This window comes from Saccopteryx bilineata, chromosome 7 (assembly GCF_036850765.1).
Source record: "Saccopteryx bilineata isolate mSacBil1 chromosome 7, mSacBil1_pri_phased_curated, whole genome shotgun sequence".
Lineage (NCBI taxonomy): Eukaryota > Metazoa > Chordata > Mammalia > Chiroptera > Emballonuridae > Saccopteryx > Saccopteryx bilineata.
The window spans coordinates 99,481,127-99,506,506 of NC_089496.1; the positions used below are offsets into that span (position 1 = coordinate 99,481,127).

General features: G+C 45.9%; 1 protein-coding gene and 1 long non-coding RNA gene across 40 annotated transcripts in view; one reads left to right on the forward strand and one right to left on the reverse strand.

Annotated features, from left to right (window-relative positions):
• Nucleotides 1-1,016: 1,016 nt before the first annotated feature.
• Nucleotides 1,017-18,565, reverse strand: LOC136310121 (uncharacterized). Of its 5 annotated transcripts, XR_010726510.1 has the most exons (6): nucleotides 18,375-18,565; nucleotides 13,608-13,919; nucleotides 12,369-12,523; nucleotides 12,173-12,275; nucleotides 7,049-7,156; nucleotides 1,017-2,829 (listed from the first exon to the last, which is right to left on the reverse strand). It is a non-coding gene; the product is annotated as an uncharacterized lncRNA (long non-coding RNA). The 5 variants fall into 5 exon arrangements; XR_010726507.1 differs by having other exon boundaries at nucleotides 12,173-12,523; XR_010726508.1 differs by lacking the exon at nucleotides 18,375-18,565 and adding an exon at nucleotides 15,203-15,371 and having other exon boundaries at nucleotides 12,173-12,523.
• A 1,092-nt stretch (nucleotides 18,566-19,657) lies between these two features.
• TCF7L2 (transcription factor 7 like 2) overlaps nucleotides 19,658-25,380 on the forward strand; it is a 198,232-nt gene continuing 192,509 nt past the window's right edge. For 34 of the 35 annotated variants that reach the window (XM_066238233.1, XM_066238231.1, XM_066238230.1 and 31 more), the window contains exons 1-3: nucleotides 19,834-20,166; nucleotides 20,443-20,509; nucleotides 20,712-20,836. In XM_066238233.1, coding sequence (XP_066094330.1) covers nucleotides 19,978-20,166; nucleotides 20,443-20,509; nucleotides 20,712-20,836 — 381 coding nt within the window. In that variant the 5' untranslated portion in view covers nucleotides 19,834-19,977. Of the gene's footprint in view, nucleotides 20,167-20,442; nucleotides 20,510-20,711; nucleotides 20,837-25,380 lie in introns of all 35 variants that reach the window. The other variant, XM_066238245.1, reaches the window with a different exon arrangement.

Sequence of the window (25,380 nt, forward strand, 5' to 3'; positions counted from 1 at the left end):
AATTTTGATTCATTCATGTCTAATGGCTATTGTTGTATTGTCTGTTGTCATTTTGTTTATCTGACAATCTAAGGGAAAAGAGGTCCATGCCCCTGACTGAATAGTCAGGTATTGTAATGCTTGCAGCTCTTTGGTTGAAAACCACTGGCTTAGGTCAATCAAGCTTCAATGCCCTGGGCTCAGGGAAGAGCTCAGCCTCTAGAAAGGCTGTGTTGGCCTGGTTAAGGTGGACAAAATCAGGATTCCATTAGCCAGGAAGACAGGGGAGAATGGCATTGAGCGTGCAGCCAAAAGTGTCTCCCACAGTCCACCCCATGGTTTGTTCAGCACACCCTTGAGTCAGTATGTGGTCTCACTGGCCACAGCCCTCTACGTGACCTGGTGGGCACTGAAGGCTGTTCCCTTAGCAATCAGGTCACAGTGAGCAGAGACTGAAGAGAAGAGAATACAGAGATTAGAGCAGAAATCTACATCTGAAGTAGCTGAGACACTGAACCACACCACTAGGATGCAGGGCTCAGAAAGACAAGGGAACCAGATTTCAGTGTAATCTTCACTTTCAGCCATCTTTGAACTGTTCTGGGTTAGGCTGGAACTGAGATGAGTCTGTAAGAAGAGTTGAGCCTGTCAATGGGAGAAATTATCTCCATCTTTTATAGAAGAAAAAATATTAAAGAACGGGAAGCTAACTTTTCTGGCCCCATTTTCTCCTTGAAAATAGACCCTGAAATCTAAGGACAGTAGCTATTGGAAGTTTCTTCGGAGCCTCTGACCTTAAGTGGTAGGAATCACGTCACTGGTGCCTTTATCTAGTTCCCCTTAGCTCCTAGAAGAATGACCGGAGTGCATCTCTGAGACCTTACACGATCGATCTAGCCAGGGCCCCAAGTATGGTCGAGTAGGTGGGCCTCCAGGGGGCTTTCCTAGTGTTACTGGGATGTTCTGGATGCAGCCCTGTTTTCTTTGTCATGCTCAGCTCACAGAGGATTCCTCCGAGTTGTGTGTGCTCTTCTCCACTGGCCTTCTCGCGGTGCCCGGTACACACCGTTATCCACAGTGACAGAGCGAAACACTCCGATAACTTAGTGGTTTAGAACAATGACAATATTTATTTTGCTCACAATTATGCAATTTAGAAAGAGCCTGGTGGGTGCAGTTCGTCTCTGCTCCACTTTATGGTAGCTGTGGCAGCTCAAAGATGGGGCTGGAATCCCCTGATGGGGCGGTTATTCCCGTGCCTGAAGAGTGACACCTTTTGCCATCTGTGTCTTCACCTGGGACCTTTCCATGTGCTTGCGTGGCTGCCTCACAGCAAGGTGGCTAGGTGTCCAGGGACCAGGCAGGTTTAGATTTCATCTTGAAGGTCTATGGCACGTGCTCTGCTGCAGTCACAGGCCCACCAAAACTCAAGGGGTGGAAACACAGACCGCACTTCTCGATGGAGTATCAGGGTCACGTGGTAAGCAGGGCTGTGTAGTACCCTGCAGTGAAGCAGGCATCACTGGAAAGTGCAGTCAGCACACACGCCTGCTTCCTCAGTCACCAGAGCCTTTACATCTTCTGTTCTCTTCTACCTGCAACACCCACCTTCCCCCTCTTTCCCTAATTAAGGCCTTCTCATCCCTCCGATCTCAGCAGAGTCATGAGGGCACCTCCTGAGCTCCCTGACCAGGTCAGTTCACCCTAATTCCTGGTCTCTGAATCGTATCACAGTCACATTTTACATCCATGTGCATATAAACATATACATAGAATGATATATTGTATGTACAGGTGTGCACGTAGACAGCCAGTCAGCCAGTCGGACACATGCCAGGGTCTGTCTCAGTGAGATGGCGAGCCCCACATAAGGTAGAAATGCAGAGCTTGGTTTTGCTCATTACTCTGTCCTCAGTGCCCAGTGTAAGAACTGGGATACGGTGGGTGCTCATATATTTACTGAAGGGAGAAAAATATGCATGGATGTCCAGGCTGGATTTTGGAACCCTGCCTACTAGGCTATGATTTGCTGATGGCTCTGTGACCCCCCCAGCCCCTACCCCACCCCAGGGAAGATCCCTTAAACCCAGGCAAGAAGAGAGATTTAGAGAAAGATGCTTCTGGGCTTGAAGCTAGACTAGCAGTTCACTCAGTTTTGGGGCCTTATCAGTGCTGATCTCTATAGAAGGAACCGCTCCTGCCTCGGTCCCACAGACCTGCTTACTAAGGCTAATGTGTTCATTTCACTTGTCTGTACAGAGCAGCCCAGGTAGTTCCAGTCTCCCTAAAGGAGTTAGAGGAGACTTGGAATACCAGGCAATATATAGGACTAATGAACAGTTTCCAGGTGGGAGCCGGTCCCGCCTCCAACTCCTTTGTCAATCAGAGGCAGGAGAGACCTCCAACCTGTTCTGACTTTGCACCAGGATTAGCAAAACATGCTGTGCTAGGTAGGGTGTGCAGTGGATGCCTTCACCAGGCAAAGGATCAGGAAGCTTAGCCCTAATTATGGAGGAGGGGGAAATGGGGCAGAGTCTGCAAGGAGATGGGAAGTGTTTCCAGGAAGGGCATGGAGAGAGAGAAAAAAGTTTCACAATCAGTTTGCTCTGAAATTAAAACTCCATGACACACTTGCCTACAGCATGCAGAAGGTTTACAGATGTCTTTGAGAGAAGCAACAGAGACGCAACCAACGTGGAGAGAGACATGGGGCCTGCTCTGGGGGAAAACTCAGGGACCCAGGCCTTCCAGAGACCACGCTCACGTTCTCCACCATGCTTGGAGCCAGCTTCCGGGGGCCCAGAAGCAGCGCAGGCCTTGTCTCATCTGTCCTGGGCAAAATCCGTGCATCTGGAAAAAAAAAAGAGATTAAAAAATGTATGACTAATAGATGAGGTGCTGAGTAGCAGTTCTTAACCTTTTTCATGTCACGGTCCCCTCTGGCCATCTGGTGAAGGACATGGACACCTTCTCAGAGTCCATATTATTCTTGATTTAATTTTTTTTTAATTTTTTTTTTTTTTTTTTTTTTGGTATTTTTCTGAAGCTGGAAACGGGGAGAGACAGTCAGACAGACTCCCGCATGCGCCCGACAGGGATCCACCTGGCACGCCCACCAGGGGCGACGCTCTGCCCACCAGGGGGCGATGCTCTGCTCATCCTGGGCGTCGCCATGTTGCAACCAGAGCCACTCTAGCGCCTGAGGCAGGGCCACAGAGCCATCCCCAGCGCCCAGGCCATCTTTGCTCCAATGGAGCCTTAGCTGAAGGAGGGGAAGAGAGATACAGAGAGGAAGGAGAGGGGTGGGGTGAAGAAGCAGATGGGCGCTTCTCCTGTGTGCCCTGGCTGGGAATCGAACCCAGGACTTCTGGACGCCAGGCCGACGCTCTACCACTGAGCCAACCGGCCAGGGCCTCTTGATTTAATTTTTAAAATTTTTATAAAATTAAATTTTATGGGTGACATATTTTTTTCTTTAATGCTTTAATTAAAATATATAGAATTGACTGCAGACTTCCACTAGTGACCAAGATTGTAAAGGGATCAGATTTACCCTTCTGTCTCAGACAACTAAAAGGCCACACGTGCCTGACCTGTGGTGGCGCGGTGGATAAAGCATTGACTTGGAACGCTGAGGTTGCCGATTCAAAACCCTGGGCTTGCCTGGTCAAGGCACATACAACAAGCAATCAATGAATAACTAAAGTGAAGCAACTATGACTTGATACTTCTTGTTCTCTCCTCTCCTCTCTCTGTAAAATCAATCAATAAAATTTAAAAAAAATTAAAAAATATGGAAATTTAATAAATGAATAAATAAAAGGCCACACGAAGGACACGAAACTATAGTTTTTAAAACATTATCACTCACCTGGCTAGGTGGTGGCACAGTGGATAGAGCATCAACCTGGGATGCTGAGGACCCAGGTTCAAAATCCTGAGGTCACCGGTTTGAGTGTGGGCTCATTGACATGATCTCTTGGTGGATGGCTTGAGCCCAAAGGTCACTCGTTGCCTCGAAGCCTAATGTCACTGGCTTGAAGCCCAAGGTCACTGGCTTAAGCAAGGAGTTACTGGCTAGACTGGAGCTTCCCCCCCCCAATCAAGGCATGTATGAGAAGCAATCAATGAACACCTAAGGTGCCACAACTACCAGTTGATGCTTCTCCTCTCTTCCTTCCTGTCTGTCCATCCCTGTCTGTCCCTCTCTCTCTTGCAATACAACAACCAAAAAACCCCAACAAAATAAACAAACAAAAAAAAACCCATTGACAGGCAATGGTCCCCGATAGGTGGGAAACAAACTCTACAGGCACTGTGATACTGCCTGTTTACTGCTTGGAGAATTTTCCAGGCTGTGTGCAAGGATGGGGAGTTGGTGGTTCCCCTGAGTTGAGAAGAGAAACTAGAAGGAACGGGAGGCCAAGGTGGCCAGAGTTTGCAAAGCGGAACCTCCAGGAGGAGAGCCGTACAAAGGGGGAGCTGGAGACCCACAGGGCGTCTCCCCTGAGCCTCTGCCCGCATGCTGATCAGCACAGTGGTTGGGAAGAAACTGTCCACGGCCAGGAGAAGAATCGCCAAAAGGATTAGAAGGAACAGCTCTTGGAGGGAACAAGTCCTCACCCTATCTTCTCAACCAGACTAGAAAACCTCATAATCCACAGATGGAGTGCTCAGAATGGTTTTGTCTCAGTGGTTGGGAAAATTTTTCTTTAAATTAAATGCTACTCTGTTCTCACACCACAAGGCTTCAAAAAAGAAAAATCAAACTTAACTATGTCTCAGAACAAAGCCAAGAGTATTTGGAATATTTATAAGAATATAAAAATATCCAGTACCAAAAAAAGTAAAATTTGCAATGTCTAGCATGTGATCAAAAGTTACCAGGCATGCGGAAAAGCTGGACAATACAACCCACAATGAGAATGGAAATCAATCAGTCAAAACTGATTCAGAAATAATACTGATGATAGAATTAGTATACAGGGACATTAAAACAGCCATATATTCAAGAAGCTATAGGAAAGATTGAGCATATTAAGTAGAAACATCAAAGACAGATATTAAAAAAACCTTATTTGAAATTCTGGAGATGAAAACTCTATCTAGGATGAAAAAGACACTAGACAGGACTAATAGCAGATTACATACTGTAGAAGAATAATCTGCGGACTTGCAAACAGCAATACAAACTATTTAACATAAAGCACAAGTTAAAAAAAAGACCTTAAAATATAGACAGAGCATCATTGCACTATGGGACAACTTCCAGCAGTCCAGAAAGAAAGAAATAATAGTCCCCAAAGAATGAAAATATTTGAAGAAATAATGAAAAAACAGTTTTCAAATTTGATAATAAATACATAAATAAATAAACCCAAAGGCCCAAGGGTTTATTGAGGCCCAAAGGCTCAATAAACCCACACACAAGCACAAGAATAAAATTACAGAATCAAGATATATCTTAACAAAATGGCCTAAACCCAGTAAGAAAAATAAAACATTTAAAAGCAGCCAGAGATAAAAAATAAAAAAAAGGACACTACACAATAGGAACAAAGATAAAGATGAGAGAAGAATTCTTTTCTTGTCTGAAACAATACAAGTCAGCAGAGGACAATGGAGCCAAATCTTTAAAGTACTGAAAATAAAATGAAATAACCTACACTGGCAACTTAGAATTCTATACTCAGCAAAAATATCTTTCAAAAACAAAAGTGAAATAAATGCTTTTTTAGACACACAAAAGTTGAAAGAATTCATCACATAGTATAAGAAACATTAAAGGAAGCCCCTCAGGAAGAAGGAAAATTGCATTAGTTGGAAATTTGCATCTACACCCAGGAATAAAGAGTACCAGAAATGTTAACTACATGGGTCACTATGAGACTTTTTCCTTATTATTTAAGCATTTAACAAATATATTTGACTGTTCAAAGTAAAAATACTTATAATGTATTGTGAAGTTTGTAATATGTGAACATATTTATAATACACATTATATTTGTAAAACATTTGACAATAACACAAAGTCTGGATGAGGAGAAATGGAAGTATATCATTGTAAGTTCTTATACCATATGTATAGAGAAATAATATCACTAGTGACATGTTAAATATATATACTGTAAACCCTACAGCAACATCAAAATAATATAATAATTAGTGAATTAGTTATAGCTAATAAACCAGCACAGGTGATAAGTGAAATCATAAAAATGGTCAATTAATCCAAAAGAAAAGGAAAAAACAAACAAACAGGTATGGCAAATCAAAAACAAATAGCAAGATGGTAAATTTAAACCCAATCATACAACATTCACATTAAACATAAACAGACTAAATGTTCCAATTAAAAGGCAGAAACTGGCCCTGGCCGGTTAGCTCAGTGGCAGAGCATCGGCCTGGCGTGCAGGAGTCCAGGGTTCGATTCCCGGCCAGGGCACACAGGAGAGGCGCCCATCTGCTTCTCCACCCCTCCCCCTCTCCTTCCTCTCTGTCTCTCTCTTCCCCTCCCACAGCCAAGGCTCCATTGGAGCAAAAATTTGTCCCGGCGCTGAGGATGTCTCTGTGGCCTCTGCCTCAGGCGCTAGAATGGCTCTGATTGCAGCAGAGCGACACCCCAGATGGGGAGAGCATTGCCTCCTGGTGGGCAAGCCAGGTGGATCCCGGTCAGGCGCATGCGGGAGTCTGTCTGACTGCCTCCCCGTTTCCAACTTCAGAAAAAAAAAAAAAAAAAGGCAGAAATTGTCAGATTGGATAAAAAGCAAGACTTATTATGTGATGCCTACAAGATAATGATTTTAAGTGTAAAGACACAGGAATAGATTGAAAACAAAAGAACTGAAAAATATATAATGCTAACATGAATCTAATATATATAAAGAATTTTTATAAATCAATGGGAGAAAGACAGACAAACCATTTTCTTCAATGGGCAAGACTTAAACAGGCATTTCAGTAAAAAGAATATGTCACTAGACAATAGGCATGTGAAAAGATGATGAATGGAACTAGTCATCAGGAAAATGCAAATTAAAATTACAATGAGATCCCACCATACACTCACCATAAGACGGGGACACTGAATACTGGGTAAAGCAACTTGATCCCTCTGTAAAATTTATTCAATTCTTGAATAAACTGGTTCACCAGCTTTGGAAAAATTTACTACCATCTGTTAAAAGAGGAACACATGCATACCTTGATGTCACAGGAATTTTATTCCAAGCTCTATATCCAATAGAGATGCATTCATATAGTAAGAAAAAGATATGTAGAAGAATACTTATAGTAGCCCTGTTAGTGTTGTCTAAAAATAACCCAAAGTTTTCATCTGCAGTAGGGTGGATAAATAAATTCATATTTATTATGTGTGTATATTTATAATATACAACAAATATGTTTATAAATTCACATTCTGTTGTCTACAGTGGAATATTTTATAGTCATGAAAAAGAGCTATTGCTACATTGTTGACTTTCATGGAGATAATGCTAAGCAAAGGAAGCTAGAACCAATAGAATACATCCTAGATCAGGGGTAGTCAACCTTTTTATACCTACCGCCCACTTTTGTATCTCTGTTAGTAGTAACATTTTCTAACCGCCCACCAGTTCCACAGTAATGGTGATTTATAAAGTAGGGAAGTAACTTTACTTTATAAAATTTATAGAGCAGAGTTACAGCAAGTTAAAGCATATAATAATTACTTACCAATTACTTTATGTAGGATTTTCGCTAAGTTTGGCAGAATAAATCTTTATAAAACAACTTATTATAGTTAAATTTATCTTTTTATTTATACTTTGGTTGCTCCACTATCACCCACAATGAAAGCTGGAACGCCCACTAGTGGGCGGCAGGGACCAGGTTGACTACCACTGATTTAGAGCAGTGGTCCCCAACCTTTTTTGGGCCACGGACTGGTTTAATGTCAGAAAATATTTTCACGGACCGGCCTTTAGGGTGGGATGGATAAATGCACAAAATAAAATTATGCGACCAGTGTAAAAACTGTGGTATTTTAAAATATAATTGTCAAACTTACGAGACAAGCGTCAAGAGTGAGTCTTAGACGAATGTAACAGAGGGAATCTGGTCATTTTTTAAAAATAAAATATCGTTCAGACTTAAATATAAATAAAACGGAAATAATGGAAGTTATTTATTCTTTCTCTGCGGACCGGTACCAAATGGCCCACAGACCGGTACCGGTCCGCAGCCTGGGGGTTGGGGACCACTGATTTAGAGGGCGCACCAGGATGGCTTCCGTGGTTTTGATAATATATTATCTTGATCTAGATCAGGGGTCCCCAAACTTTTTACACAGGGGGCTAGTTCACTGTCCCTCAGACCGTTGGAAGGCCGACTATAAAAAAAAACTATGAACAAATCCCTATGCACACTGCACATATCTTATTTTAAAGTAAAAAAACAAAACGGGAACAAGTACAATATTTAAAATAAAGAACAAGAAAATTTACACTTGATCTTAGCCAAAAGGCCGAGAAGCGATAGGAACAAGTAAATTTAAATCAACAAACTGACCAGTATTTCAATGGGAACTATGCTCCTCTCACTGACCACCAATGAAAGAGGTGCCCCTTCCGGAAGTGCGGTGGGGGCCGGATAAATGGCCTCAGGGGGCTGCATGCGGCCTGTAGTTTGGGGACCCCTGATCTAGATAGTAGTTACATGGGTGTGTCTGTTTCTAAAAATTCATCAAGGTAAATGTTTAAATTTTTTGCATTTTACTACATGAATATTATATATATTTCAACAAAAAACTTTAAAAGTTTTAATAAAGAGGTTGAGTGATATATAAAGAGTCAGAAGTTCTGGTTTCAAATCATAGCCCTGACTTAAGTGAGTTTGGTCCAATTTTTCCAAGTCTCAAATTTTTTATCTCTAAAAATGGGAATGATTTTAATAAGAGCAATTATACTAACTCCACTTTATGCTCGAGGGAATAGAAGTGTTGGGAACAAGGCAACCGGGCAAATGGGTGGCATGGGTAGGTTCAAACCCATCACTGTAGAACCCCCAGAGTTCACTTCCATACTCAACGGCTTGCCTATTGGAAACTGCTTCTGAAATGGTACGAGATTCAACAGACATAAGACTTCCCTTATGATTGTATTTGATATTTACAAGAGTATTCCTCATGAAGTCCAGAAAGTATTTGCAAAAATTGAAGTGTGAGTGCATTTTCCCAGTGAGAGAGGCTTACCCTGGCTTCAGATTCTCAAGGGGTTCTTGGACACCCTTCCTGAGAAAGGGAGAGTTAGAGGAGCCCCTGGCCTAATGCAGCCTCACCTGCCCAGAGTCCCCAGAAGCAGCTTCCCTGGACCAAGTCCCCGAAGTCCTTCCACCTGGAATTCCTCTCTTCCCTCTGGACACAGCTTCCTCCCGTCTTTCCTCTCCAGCCCCAGGCAAACCACTTTCCCTGGGAGCCACCTCTCAGTTGCCTCCCATTTGAAAGCAGGGCCAAGGGCTGGGAGGGTGGCTGGCTGCCCTCACAGGGAATAGTGCTCTTGCTTAATTAGTGTTTGCAAAGGGCTCTGGATTATTAAATTACTAGACAATTGAGATGAAGCCTTGGGGCTTTTGAAATGTGTCCTGTGCTGCCCTAACTGGGGTGGGAGGAACGTGCCTGGAGAGGGGGAGTGGGATGGGGGGGAGGGAGAGGAGGGTAGTTGGGAGACTGTCGGGGGGGGGGGGGCTGGCCTCTTCACTGTCACTCCCCAGCTTGTTTTTGGTGCTGAAGGCCACCATTCCAGATGTGTTTTTTATAAGCTTAGGCGCCTTTCCTTTTCATAGTGTAGCTACAATGGAGGAGGGCTAGAATTGAATAACAGTGACAAGAGCGAAGGTGTACTGTTGCTAAATCCTGGCATTCGCCCTCCACCTGGAGAGGGGAGGCAAGAAAGGACTCCTGCCCTGATGGAAAAGCCTCTGTGATCAAGGCAATTCCACTGTTATCTCCCGGAATCCTCAAGATAACACGCAGATGCAGTAGGTGTTATGACCCCATTTTATAGATGAAAAAAGAGAGGCAGAATGACTTAATAGACAGGGCCCCAGGTCACACATTCCTCTATGGCAGAGCCAAGATGTAACATAAACCCTTCTGGTGAAACCAAGATGTCTTCCTGTGCAGGGCTTAGGTTCTCAATAGGGAGTGAAGGTGGCAGTTTGGAAAAAATGGTCCAGGGCCATCCTGATACAGCCCCTGGTTGGCTGAGCACGTTGTGTGTGCATGGGGTTCATTACTTAGTTTTTAGTGGGGGATGGGGCCCCTCATTAGTGGAGAACTGACTTACTAAAGTGATCAAGTTCATCTTACTCCTTCGAGAAGGGGAGTCCGGTGTAGAGCAGTGGCTCTCCACTGGGGCTCATTTAGCTCACTCCTCCAAGGGGACATATGTCACTTTCTGGAGATATTTTTTCTGTCACAACTTAGGGGGGGAGGTGCCACCATCAACTAGTGGGGTAGAGACCACAGATGCTGCTCAATGGCTGACACCCCACAGGACAGTTGTACACAACAACGAGGCATTCATCCCCAAATGTTCGACAGCACCCAAGTTAAGAAAGCCAGCACTGTTTGGGGGTGAGGGGTGAGGAAGGGGGTAAACTGAGGAGTGAGCCCTGGGCATCTCTGAAATAGCATAAGTGGGGGGAGAAATGGACGGGCCTTGGGCCAAACGGAAGCTACTGCACCACGTGGCTGAGGGTTAGGGGAGAGTTTTGCTTTGAAGGAAACTATAAGTACTTATGTTTTTGCCTAAATTTTCTTTATATGTATACCATCAGAATATCACAGAAAACTGGTGAGGGTGATTCTGTTGTCTGTTGGAAAGTAGCCAAAGAAGACCTGGATTTGGAGTTAGGACCTTGAATTTCAATCATGGCCCGGCTATGTGATTGATGCCTCAGTTTCCCATAAAAACTGAACCTCGGTTTCCTTATCTGTAAAATGGGGGTGATTATGTTTGCTTTCTCCACCTCACAAGGTGTCGTGAGTAGCAAGCAGAACGAGGTGTGAGGAGGGGCTTTGTAGAAGGAGGGGCTGCCCCAAAGACCCCTGCATGCAGGTTTCCCAGCACATTTTAGGGACACAGGGTTCGTTACTTACTTTTAAATGAAAGGAGGGAAATGGAGTCATTTGTTATTTGTGTGCTTTGAAACTCAAGTATGAGAGCAAATATGACAAACAGAGCTTTCAAATTATACAGTGGATGCAACGTAAGCAACAGTTACCTTGAAATATCCCCATTGTGAGTAGGGAAATGTGACTAGGAGACGAGAAACCAAAGCATTTAATTCTTAAAACAAAGAAAAGCGCATTCTTTTTCTCTGGTTATGCAAATAATCTCTACCCAGTTGTTAAAACCAAACAAAACCAGATAGTAAAGAAAAACCGTAAAAATGAACTCAAAAATTACCCCAAATTTTATCATCTAAAAAAATGCTTGGTATTTTGGCACAATATTTTAATTTTTTTTTAATTTTTCCATTGATTTCAGAGAGAGTGAGAGGAAGGGAGAGAGTGAGAGAGAGGAAACAGGAGAGAGAGAGAGAGAGAGAGAGAGGCATCAATTGGTTGTTCTGCTTAGTTCTATTTAGTTGTGCGCTCATTGATTGCTTCTTGTATGTGCCCTGACCAGGGACTGAACCCGTGACCTCAGTGCGCTGACGACTGAGCCACCTGGCCAGGGTCCTGTTAAGTATTTTTTTTTTCTTTTTGTATTTTTCTGAAGCTGGAAACGGGGGAGAGACAGTCAGACAGACTCCCGCATGCGCCCGACCGGGATCCACCCAGCACACCCACCAGGGGCAACGTTCTGCCCACCAGGGGGCGATGCTCTGCTCCTCCGGGGTGTCGCTCTGCCGTGACCAGAGCCACTCTAGCGCCTGGGGCAGAGGCCAAGGAGCCATCCCCAGCGCCTGGGCCATCTTTGCTCCAATGGAGCCTTGGCTGCGGGAGGGGAAGAGAGAGACAGAGAGGAAGGAGGGGAGGGAGTGGAGAAGCAAATGGGCGCTTCTCCTATGTGCCCTGGCCGGGAATCGAACCCGGGTCCCCCGCACGCCAGGCCGACGCTCTACCGCTGAGCCAACCGGCCAGGGCCCTGTTAAGTATTTTTAACAAACAATTATAATTTTTTTTAAAGAAAGAACTCTACTGTACCTGCTATTTTGTAGACAGCAACAAAACAACGTGAACAGCCAGGAGACCACATTAAAAAATGCTTCTGATATAATTATCTAATCACTATGCTGTATACCTGAAACTAATACAAAATAATACTGCATGTAAACTGTAATTGAAAAATAAAAATTTAAATAAAGAAATAAAAAATAAAATAGTAAGGTGCTTCTTGTACAGAGAGGTGTGCAAGTTTCCTTCAAAGAAAAGGCGCCTTGGCTGGATAGCTCCGTTGGTTAGAGCATGGTCCCCAAGCGCAGAGGTTGCAAGTTCAATCCCTGGTCAGGGCACATACGGGAACAGATGGATGCTCCTCTCTCTTCCTTCCTCTCGCTAAAATCAATAAAATACACATTAAAATAAAGAAAAGTCTGAAAGACATTCATATGAGAGCTTTCCCTAAGAAACACCCCATCTGGTTTCCAGAGAGTTGTCACCCTGGTTTTCGGGGGCTGGGGTGGGCAGCAGGGCCCAGAGGGGCTCAGAAGGGTCTCCCAGGAGCATAGACACCATCGCTCACAAGGCCCCCAGCCCCTGAACACTGAGAGGAAGGAGAAGGGAGAAGAGTGGGACCTCTGCTGGTTCCGCTGGGCCCAGGACTTGGGTTTCTCACGGAGCAGAGCCCTGGGCTGGGTGAGCAAGGAATGTGTGTGCCTGTGCCATGGGAAGACGTCCAAGAACCCAGGCCATCAAGAAAGCGTGGGAGAATCAGGGTCTGAGTGCACAGGCGCAGAGAAAGACCACGTGTCCATGGGATGGATGGGCAGGGTACCTGTGCTGCTTTTTTTTTTTTCATTTTTTCTGAAGCTGGAAACGGGGAGAGACAGTCAGACAGACTCCCGCATGCGCCCGACCGGGATCCACCCGGCACGCCCACCATGGGGCGACGCTCTGCCCACCAGGGGGCAATAATCTGCCCATCCTGGGCTTCGCCATGTTGCGACCAGAGCCACTCTAGCACCTGGGGCAGAGGCCACAGAGCCATCCCCAGCGCCCGGGCCATCTTTGCTCCAATGGAGCCTTGGCTGCGGGAGGGGAAGAGAGAGACAGAGAGGAAAGTGCGGCGGAGGGGTGGAGAAGCAAATGGGTGCTTCTCCTGTGTGCCCTGGCCGGGAATCGAACCCGGGTCCTCCGCACGCTAGGCCGACGCTCTACCGCTGAGCCAACCGGCCAGGGCTACCTGTGCTTCTTAGGGGGGTTTGGGTCATTGCAATCTCTCACTCTCAGCATCCTGGAACCTTTAAGAAATAACGATTAATGCCTCCCCTCCAGCCCTAGGTATTTACAGTGTGCCCTCAGGCTACCAAGAAACACAGTTTGCTTAAGATGACAGTCAACCTGAAGCCTTGTTGCTGAGCCCGTGCTGCAGGCTGTGTTCTATACAGCAATCCACACTCCTCCCAATCCCAGAACTCACCATTTATTCTCCTTCCCTCTTTCCGCCCACACGAGTGTTTCACTAGGAACTGGAATCCACTAGTAACACTGGAATTTACAGGGACAATGGGGACTTTTGCCAAGGGGAGGGGTAGCTGATTCTCATCCAGTCTCAAGTGATTTGATCAACAGATTTAGTCTTTCCTCAAGGACAGACTGCAGCTCCAAGCTGCTGTGGATTTCTGCAGGGACCAAGTCTGAAGTCACACTCTGGACCTGGGAGTCTCCTTGGATCCTTCACTTCCTCCATCCCATGATGCTTTTGGCCAGAAGCAGGTGTGCCAGCCCACACCTAGATAAATTACAAAGGGGAACAATGCTATTGTCTTCTCCTGAAATTTCACCTGCTCTGTCCCTTAAAAAGACTAAAACCACCTTGTGAGATTGCTCAATGCTGGCTGACATCGTCTGTATCTCAATTTAAAGTGTCCATGTTACCCTGGCTGGGTAGCTCAGTGGCTTGGAGTATCACACCCATATGCCAAGGTTGTGGGTTTGAGACCCCTAAGGGCACATCCAAAAATCAATCAGTGAATGCATGGATAAGTGGAACAACAAATGGATGTTTCTCTCTGTCCCTCCCTGTCTCTCCCTTCATCTCTCTCTAAATCAATCAGTAAATTGAAAACATTAAAAAAATATATATAGTGTCCATGTTTTTGTGAAGAGGGATTTCGTATCCATGACATTTCTGAACATAACAATAGGGTCTGGGTCGGCAAGGATGTTCCATGAAAAAGGAAGGGGGTCACTGGAGCTGTTTTTTTTTAAAAAAAAGGAAAGAAAACCTCAGGCATTTTAATATGTTAAATACACACCCAATTATTAATTCTAAAGACTTCTACAAATCAACCTAGATGAAACTTTTAAAAACTGCCTTTCCCCTCTTCTCAGAAACATTTAGACCTACCCTATGGCAATGACTATGGGGAAGTCTCTGTGCTGTACATCAGGGCAGCACAAACAATTCCGCATAAAGCAGCCGGTTCCTGTAGCCTGGCATTAGGATAAGTATATCTTAAGAAAGTTCTTATGCAGACTTGGCTTCAGGCAATAAGACGTCACAGACGTATAACTGTAGCAAGCGAAATTTCTAGGGAGCAAATTAGGCTGAAAACATCTTCTAGAGACGGCTAGAAAGGAATTGTACACCACCCCAAAATAAGGCAAGTTATGCAGTAAATGTTTCATTTATTGGCCTTCTTCCATTACGATTAGGGTTAAAAGACATCTTGTCAATAGGAAAGGTATATTTATGGAGGACTGATGTCTTTCGAAAGGCTGTCACAAATGCCTATAGCGCTAGGGATCAGCTCGTGAGGCAGGTGATGAAACCCTGTACAAATGCATACATCTCCCCATTAACCCTTGGATCGTCAGGCATTATTGTCACTTTATTACCCAGACCTGTCATTAGCTGAAGCAAGGTGATCAAGCCAGGCACTGCAGAAAAACGCCAGAACAGAATGGTGTTCCTCAGGGTTTCGGGAAGAGGGTGTGCGCCTTCCACATCCCTTGACAGAATCACAGGGGGGGGGGGGATTAAAGGAAGCCTGTGAAGTGGGCCCTTTTTACCTGCCTCTTCTTCCTGCTAAAATGGAAAACTCTCAGGTGTCCACTTTTTAGCGTTCCCATGTTGGCGAAGGGAGTAGCTCTTTCCTCAAGGTCCAAATGAAGAGCCATCACCCACGCAGAACAAAAAGCAAACAAATCTCACAGTGGAATCAAGACTTCGGCTTCTAAACATTTCCTCATGTTATAGCTTCCTTATGTTTTTTAGATTTTTTTTTTTTTTGGCTTCCATCAGTCAGCACACTCCCTGCATAGATAAGTCCAACACAGTGGATAACAGATCATCCATCTTGGAGCCTGGATCTTTAAAGAGAAATCACACAGAACACACACACACACACACACACGCGCGCGCGCACGCGTGTGCGTGCCCATGGACACATCGCTGTCAAGGGTAATTTAGTGGAATCTTGCCGAGAGATTGGGGGCAGCTGACTATGGTTGTCAACATGTATTCTCTACTTCTGGTAAATCTGAGCTGCTATCCTTGCTTCTCCTAAATGCCAAAGCCAAACTGCCAAGGTTGTCTCTTTTGTTGGTGTGCTGATCTCACATCAGCAGGGTGGGGGCAGAAACTATGGAATCACGGACTCTGAATGCTAAAAGGACCTAAGAAGATACATATCCGGTCCAACTACTTCAATTGCCAGGTAAGACAGGACGAAGGGGCCACAGGTAACATGGCCTATTTCTGCAGTCTCCATTCGGTACGTTTTCAGAGGGTGCCTAACACGCTGCCATAACTCCCCTTGAGGAACCCGTGCCTGAAAGGTGATTTATATAAACTGGAACATCCTTTTCACACTCCCCAACAGGGATGGATCAGGACGTATGCCTGGAAAGGTAACTTATTCATTTAATTTTATGCGTAGTACTAACATCAACATACATCCACAGAGAAAGATTTAATAGAAGGATGGCTGAAGAGGGGGAGTAAACAGAGAAGCGAAGAAGCAGCAAATGAGGAGGAGACGGAGAAAGAAAGGGAGACTGAGGGACGGACTACCTAGAGTTCAGGACCTGGGCTGGCTCCTTAGAGCAGGCTCCAAAGGAAGAGGTCACAGCTTCTCCTCCATCCTGCCGATATGCATACACCATCGTGGCAAAAATCTCTCAGTTCAGGCTAAAGTCAGAACCGGTCTAGTTTCCTCCCTCTTCTCAGAATTCCTGCTACAGACCAGGAGTCATCAATATTTAGAGATAGGCCCTGGCCAGGTAGCTCAGTTGGTTAGAGTGTTGTCTCAATATGCCAAAGTTGTGGGTTTGACGCCAGTGCTGTGGGTTCAACGACAAGGTTGCAAGTTCGATTTCAGATCCCTGGTCAGGGAACATACAAGAATCAACCAATGAATGCGTAAATAAGTGGAACAACAAATAGATATCTGTTTCTCTCTCTCCCTTCCTCTCTCTCTCTCTCTCTCAAACCAATGAAAAAAAATATCTAGAGGGAGGAGTTCCCTTAAGCTATTAAAGAAGTGCCTGAGTTGTCTCAACCTGGACACATGCCAACTGTTAAAATTTCACACCGAATCTATAAATTACATGTCCACTTTGTGAGCCAACTTTTTTTTTTTTTTTAAAATACTAGGTGGCCTTGCTTTTTGCCAATTGCAGTCGCATGCCCAACTCCTCTCTTTATCCCCCTCCTGACATCACCTGAAGTCCTTTCAGAGGCTCTGGGGTTATTGATCCTCTGAGAGCCTGCTGGTCTCCCTAAACCTTTTTATGGTGTGAGACAACGAAATTAAATGTGGCACATGTGCTATTAGGGAATAACTTTTAATTGCTTGATTAAATCAGAGATTTAAAGAAAGATTCAAGTTTCCTTTGAATGAGAAATATAAGGATATGCACAAATGTATGAGATTACTGATCATCGGAAGAAAGCCCTTCTATTTACATATGATGAAAATGCAGTCCAGGACATTAAAAACAATAAGTTCACTCTTTAAAATTTCAAGTCAGTATATTTATGAGCTTTTATTATCCAGGTAGTCCTATAAAGGGCATAGAAGACCTCATTATCCAACTTAATTCAGATCGGGGTTAGATTAAAAAACAAAATACTACCACACAGGAGAAAGCAATTGCCATAAAATTGAGTTACTATAAATGTGTTCCAGTTAAAGTAAATAAGCCCTTAAAATGGGCCTTAGGAAAGTCTAAGCTGTACACAGACTTAGGCACACTAAGTATACACATGACAATTAGCAAGTGTGAAAAGCTTCGGCCATTCGCTAAATGTGTAAATCTAAAGGCAACCAAGTGAAAAGGCCTAAAAAAAAAGGAAACTGTTAAATCCATTTGTACATGGATTTAACAGTGAAGCATTTCATTCTTCATGTTTTTACTTGGTGTCTTGAAATAATCCCCTTTCTGTCTCCACTCTCCCTCTTAGAAACTGTGCCCGCCTTATTTATTTATGAAGTCTGAAGGTTAGTCCTACCTGCTGAGACTAATTAGTCCTGTGCTTTGTATCCTATTCAATCCTGTCTGATTAAATGTACACATTTGTTTTACTTCTTTTCAGGCTCTTCTCACTCTACTTCTGATTTTCTGATTAATATTAAAGTTGGGAGTCACCGTGATTCTAGTCTGTCACCCCCCCCCCATCACATTTTTATTTTGCCTACATCTTACTGGTTAGTGTGCGAATGTGCTTGTGGATTTTTTTTTCCACTGCAGGGGAATTCACGGGCCTTGTCAATCTTGGTGTTATTTTTAGTAATCTTCTTTCTGAGGCCTTAGCTTATAAAACAGTTTTGCTGAAATCCCAAACTCTCTACATATTACATAGCAAATCTGCTTTGTTTTGGAAATCTTTCGTGGGCTGGCTGAAAAGGTGAGACTTTTTTTTTTAGAGATGGATGGGATAATTTAATACATCATGTACTCTAGAGCAACACTGTTCCTAACAGGCAATTTGCTAATTTCTATTGATTTCTCCCCCCCCCCCCCCCCCCCCCCCCCGCGCTTATCTTTTTGTACCCTTTTCATGTTGGGGTTTCCAGTCCACTTTTCATTGGATACTTGCAAGAAAATGAGTGTTCTTACTCCAACATCCACAAACTGGGTGTCTGGGAAGCCAAGCCTCCTCCACCCAACATAATTCTGTTCTCCACTTTGTAGCAAATCAAGCTCCTCCCCAGGCCAGTGCCTAAAAATCAACAAATACCTGCTTCAACCAGGTTTCCATCTCCTCCCTGAGGTCTTCCAGCATCAACTTGGCTAGCAATTTCCTGCCAGAGCCATCCACAGTTTACATGGTCTTTCCGGGATTGCATCTCAGACCCCCTTGGAGAAAGACTCCAGCACCTCTGATCCCAGGGGCTGGTGAACTTTCAGTTTTGTTTTTCCCTAGTGGTGTTATCGCCCAAACTTTTCACCTCCAAAGTTAGAAAGGACTTTGAATCCTTGCTCATTTCCTACAACCTCCGACGTCAGTTAAAAAAAAAACAAAAAACAACCCAACTGTACATTTAAAAGAATCATATCTTTTTCCTTAAAGATATTTTTAATGCCCCTAACAAACACTACAGTATTTGATTGTTTTTTTGGATAAAAAGTCATCTTGGCACAGTTGTTGTAGTGAGACAGCATTTAATGAAATGATTCACTATTAATAAAGAAGGGAGGGAAGACCTCGTGGGTTAATAGTTTCTTTCACTGCAGATGACCAGGAACTCTGCCCAGCCCTCCACTTCCCCAAGCCCGCTCAAAGTGGAGGGCTGATCTTTCTTTTTGACCACTTCTGTTACATACCGCCCAAGGGTGGCAGATTTCACTGCTGGATTAACCACTAAGCCCCCCACCCCACCCCAATAATGCCCCTTGCCCACAATATTCTCCTCCTTTTCCCCTTCCTTCAGACTTATTTCTAATATTTCTAAACTGCACTTTTTCTGGGCCTCTCCCCATCCCCGCCCCCCAAGTGGGCTTTCCTTCCGCCTTCCTCGGCTCGGATTCCAGACTTGGTCGCCACCCCCTTCCCCTCCTCTCCCACTCCGCATTGTCTTTCTGAAGCCGCCCCCCTCCCGGAGCGAGTCCCGGTCCCCTCGCCCAGACTCCCGGGGTCGCACACTCAACGCAGGCCTCTCCCCCTGCATACTCCTCCCTCCGTCTCCCCCCCCACCTCCTCCTCCCTCTCCAGGCGCCCGAAAGGATCATTGTTAGCCGCCCCCGCCCCGCCCACCCCGGCTGTTTATTTATGCACACGTCACCGGGACGGCCCCGCCCCCTGGCATCTCATTAAGCGAGTGTGTTCCTCTCGCCCTGTCAATAATCTCCGCTCCCAGACTACTCCGTTCCTCCGGATTTCGATCCCCCTTTTTCTATCTGTCAATCAGCGCCGCCTTTGAACTGAAAAGCTCTCAGTCTAACTTCAACTCACTCAAATTCGAGCGGCACGAGCTCCTCCTGTATCTTCGGCTTCCCCCCCCTTTGCTCTTTATATCTGACTTCTTGTTGTTGTTGGTGTTTTTTTTTTTTACCCCCCTTTTTTATTTATTATTTTTTTGCACATTGATCGGATCCTTGGGAACGAGAGAAAAAAGAAACCCAAACTCACGCGTGCAGAAGATCTCCCCCCCTTCCCCTCCCCTCCTCCCTCTTTCCCCTCCCCAGGAGAAAAAGACCCCAAAGCTGAAAAAAAAGTTCACCTTGGACTCGTCTTTTTCTTGCAATATTTTTTTGGGGGGCAAAACTTTTTGGGGGTATTTTTTTTGGCTTTTCTTCCTCCTTCATTTTTCTTCCAAAATTGCTGCTGGTGGGTGAAAAAAATGCCGCAGCTGAACGGCGGTGGAGGAGATGACCTAGGCGCCAACGACGAACTGATTTCCTTCAAAGACGAGGGCGAGCAGGAGGAGAAGAGCTCCGAAAACTCCTCGGCAGAGAGGGATTTAGCTGATGTCAAATCGTCTCTAGTCAATGAATCAGAAACGAATCAAAACAGCTCTTCCGATTCCGAGGTAGGAAAAGCCCCTCGGGCTGGTGGGGTTTTTAATCTATTTCCTGGGCTTGGCAAATGTTGCTTCAAGGGGAGAAATCGGGGCTGGGGGCGGCGGCGGAGCGCCGCGGGGCCGGGCGGGCGGCGTGTGCGTGCCGTGCCACCATTGCAAAAACTTGTAACCCTGTTTTTCTCTCCCCCCCAAACCCCCCACCCCGCTGGTTCTTTTTCTCCCCCCTTCTCCCCCCTCTGCGTGGCGTTTGCCCCTCGCCCTCCCCATTTCCATCCCTCCGGGAAGGCGGAAAGAAGGCCTCCGCCTCGCTCCGAAAGTTTCCGAGATAAATCCCGGGAAAGTTTGGAAGAAGGTGAGTACGCCCCGCAGCCGCCCGGAGCTGCCCCCCCTGGGCCCGCCGCCCCGCGCGCCCGGGCCCCGCGCCCCGCTCGGCCCGGCTGTGCGCCGGCCCGGCCGGGGCGCCTGACTACTTGGGCCACTTTCTAAAAAGTTTCTCCTCGCTCTCTCCCGCTCCGCGCGGCCGCCGCCGTCCCCACGCCGCCCCGCCATGTTAGCGGCCAAGAGGCAAGATGGAGGGCTCTTTAAGGGGCCACCGTATCCCGGCTACCCCTTCATCATGATCCCCGACCTGACGAGCCCCTACCTCCCCAACGGATCGCTCTCGCCCACCGCCCGAACCGTAAGTGCCTCCGCGCCCGGCCCCCGCCCGCTCAACCCGGCATGCGGCCCCTGCCCTGCCCCCTCCTTTCCCCTCCTCTCCCTCCCCCTCCCCGTCTCCTCCCCTCCCCGCTTCCCCTCCCCCGCTCGTGGCCCAGGCCGCCCGAAACTCTCCAAACTTTTCTGCCTTTTGTGGACTGGATTTGTTTGCACTTCGCCATGTTCTTGCTTTCAGTTTGCTGCCTCGTGATGTTGGGGAGAGCTTTCTTTCCAAGCAGGGCTTTGTTGGGGGAGAAAAATCAGAAGAACTTTTTGCGCTCTGATTGCCCCCTCCCCCTTTGGTGGTGTTGTTTGTTTCTTCACCCTGGGAAGATGACTGTGTGGCTCTTTTCTTTTCTCTCTCTCTTCCTTCCCTCTTCTGTGGCGTCTTGGGCTTTCCCCGGTTAACCCCTTGGCTGCCGTTGTCGGCGACTCAGTGACTGGGCTGCGCTTGACGCGCGGAGTAGAGAGTGGATTTTCCTCCAGGCGTTGGACTTGAAAACTAGCGAGCGAGCGCGCGGAGCCCGGGGCCCTGGAGAAGCGCCTGGGCTTTCTCTTTCGGCCGGTTGTTTATTTAGCTTTATAGTGCTGATCGCCGGCTCTGAGACCTGCTCCCCCTTTCCCTTGGAAGGTCATGCTTTCTATACTGGTCCCAATGCACACTTGGCCTCTGGGTTTCCTCTCTTTGGGCCACCCCGCAGGGCCGCGAGCGCCTTGGGCGCCTTGGCGGGCTTGGCTGCCCGGCGCACTGGCTGCGGTATCTCCCGGGCCGCGCGGAGTAGGGAGGCCCCTGTGGCCGTGGTTCTGGGTTTGTGGGCAGCCGGGATGGCCTCCTCCGAGCGGACTTGATGTATTTCTAGGGAATTTTGATGCCTTGGGGCTTAGAGCCGGGTCTTCGCTGGCCAGCTCAGTGGGCCCTGGGGGAAGGAGAGGTAGACGCCGCAATGTGCATACCCCAAGGGGGTGCAGAGGGGAGACCAAGGGCCCCTCTCCTTCAAGGGAGTAGGTTGCTGGTCGCATCGTGGGCCTCCCAACTTTGGGGGCCCCAGGGTGGCGCGGGGTGCCAGGCTTCTGGGCCGCTTCTCGTAGTCTGCGTTCTGCTCCCATCGCTGACATTTGTTAATAAGACTCATCCCCATCCCAGACCGGCCTCTGCCCCCTGCCTGTGCCCTGAACTCCTTCCCCCCCACCCTCGAAAATGACTGAATTGAGAATCTCTTGACCCAGTCTCTAGTCGTTTGTGCCCGGTTTCCCGGAATTGTCATTTGTGCCTTCTATGGTTTGGTTCCCCTACCTCTTATTTACTTACACACACACACACACACACACACACACACACAACTTTTGTTTTTTCTTTTTCGGTAACTGGAGGTAGCCATTTGAAATAATGCACTCACTGTTCAGCAGCCGTGGATTCGGTGCTAATGGCCGAGGGCTTGCCGGACGGGAGTGATCAGATCTACAAGTGTTTTTAAGCATTGAAATATTAACTATCAGGTTTGACTTGTTTTTTGGGCCCTGGCAAAAATGGCAAGGGCATGCTAGACTGGTTATTTTTTACAGCCAGGAAAGAGACAGAATTATTCCCCCCTCCCCTGCGCTAAGGATTCGGCATGCTTGGGAAGCTGGGGAGAGAGATTCAGCTCGACCTCTTCCTGCAGGGCCAGCTCTTTCAGGCTGCTGGGCCCGGGCTGGCGGGGGGGGGGGGAGCACAGCCTTGTTACTTTGTATTTTTCTTGGGAGCTTGAGGGCATCTTAACTAGGGAGCTGTCGGCTCAGAACCTGATGGTTTGTGTACACTCACCAACCCGACCAAGCAACATTCCAAAGTAATCATGAGAATTTCTTACTCTCCCGCCCTCCCCCCTAGGATGGTATTATTTTAAAGTCCACTTGGTCATCTGAAAGGCCATCTGAATATTGAGCGTGGATGGCAGGGCTTGGAGCCTTTCTTGATTCTTTGGAAACTCCCGGTCTGTGATTGCTGGCGATCTCGCCATACTATTTCCGAAAACTTGAGCAGTTTGTTGTGCTGCAATTAGGAAACAGGGAAGTTGTTGGAGTCAAATAAACGATTTCCCGTGCGAGAGGAAGGCTCTCAACCATCGGACCCCTTTGTGGGCATTATAGGGATAGATGGAGTCTGTTTTTAATCGTGGCCTTGTGCTGTGACATCAGATTGAGGCTGAGAAGACATTTCTGAACTCAGTAGGCAGTTTTCACTATTTGCATGTCAAACACCAACTGACATATTTGTGTGCATGTCCCCTTCCGTCTTCCTATCTGTTACCTAGGTTAGATTATGTGCTCCAAAATTAAAGTTATTTATTTAGGCTGGGCAGCTGAGCAGTAGAAATGAGGACGTGAGGCTGTTGTGTGTCACTCCTGACGTCTTCGATCAGAGGGGCCAGCTTGCAATTCCAGATTTGATACAGCTGCCGGAGGAATCTATAGGCAAGACAGCGGTCTTTTCATGCCTATCTGACATTCTTAGTGCTTCGTAGAGGGTGTTTTGGAGGGCAAGGTGTAAAGACAAATTAGCCAAATGCTTAATTCACATCCCAACCCTCCTTGTTGGTGGTGTTTTTGCTACATTTTTCTGTTGCTGTGAGTGTACCTGTAAGCAGCTGCATCCTTTAAAAAGCCAACTCTTTCAAGCCCTGATTTCTGTTCTTCTCTTTAAGAATGTAAAGAATTAAGGAGTATCATTAAATCGGCTTATGATGAATAATACATTATCTCAAGAATAATGCTTTAATTGCTGAAGACGCCATAAAGCTTGATAGTAGTAATTTTATTTTAAAACGACAAAGATTTCTGCATAACATTAATTTAGTCTTTGATACAGTAATAGGAACGGCTTTTAAAAAGACAGATTCGAATACAAAAACGCATTAAGGAGAGAGATCTAGTTAAGTAGATGGGAAGGGATGGAACTGCAAATATTAGAATTGTGGTAACATTTGTATGTTAAAGATAAGAATACTGTTACCATATTAAAGTTGATAGGAAAAAGTAGTGTTACATTTCTTTTTCCCTCCTGCCAAACCAGAGAGGGGAATATGGTGTGGTGAAAATTCCAGTCAGGTTTGAAATTTCTTTTTCAGGATTTGATTGTTAGAGTTCTTGCATCTTTTATCCGAAGTTATTTGCTTTTCAACTGAGCTGTTGGCTACTAGTTTGAACAGATAAATAAGCAGCATCTTGAATTTATTTTTGAACTTGGAATCCAGCATTTAAAAAAAACCAAGAGGGGCCTATTCACTGGGGTTCTATTTAGCCGGGCAACTTCTCTTTCTGCCTCGTGAAAAATGGATGTTTTCTTCCCACTCAAACAACATAATCCTTTCTAATACAAAAGAGCAAGACCTTGGAGTGTGAAGGGTTAACGGTGGTCCTTCCCTGTTGTCCTCCCACCCCCCACCTTCACCCCCAATTGTTTTGACAACACTTTTCTAAGTGTGACATTCCAAGCCCCTACATAACAATGTAATATTACTGTAATTACACAGGTCATTACATTTTAAATAGAGAACAATAAAATGCTTATCACCCTGAAAAAGAACAGGTGTTCTTGCCCTTCTTTGGTATTTATGCTAATTGTTTTTCATCTCCTTCTGAAATATTTATGGTTGAACATGTTTAGATTTCAATCTGACCGCCACAGTATTAATTCTGTGCTAATCTTTATAGGTTGGGGTTTAATGTCTGCAGTATGGATTATGGGTTCAACACTCACCCAGTAAGTCATATTTTAATGATTATAAATTTAATATGCCAGCGCTTTGCCGTTTGTTGAATTTAAAGCTTTCTGAAACCCCAGAAACAAACTATTAAGCAGTTGGGAGCCTAAAGTGCTTCTCTGGAAGAAGTGTTTTTGGAAACTTTTGACGGCTAAAGGGAAGTAGCTTTCGCTGATGCCCCCTATCTGATTGAGACAAGATTTAGAGGGAGGCAGTCCTGGTTCTTGTGGAGGAGTTTTGCACGTCGATTTGAATTTTACTGATATGGATTTCATTTGGAGCCCCTGCTGGAAGCTGGTCAGCTTTCTGTTTTTTAGCAAGCTGTGAAAAAGTTACAGGAAGGTGTCCGGGGTGGGGGGGTTGGCAGATCAAGAAGCCTGTTCTGTGAGCAGCGCAAAAATATTTGCTTTAGCGAACTTGCATTTTAATAGTTGCACCAGAGGCTGTGCTTTTAAAGATTGCAGTAGGAAGTCCTTCCAGGTTTCGAATGGCCCTCTCCATACCACGAGGTGCCTGTGTGCTTGCAGAGAGTGCCTGGAGTTCTTGGTTGGGGAATCCTGGTGCCCCTCTCTCATGCGAGCACAGTGGGCCAGCTAGGAGGTATCTAAGAGGATTTCACATTTTGTCAGATGCTTCACAACAGGGGCCCCGCCGAATCACATTAAAAATGTACTGGACAGAAAGGACAGCTGCAAATTTTTGTGCGGACGCGTGTTTCTGGACCATGACTAAAACTCCTGAGGACCTTTTCCCCCAGCTGTCTGGAAGTTATGTGGAAGTTGGT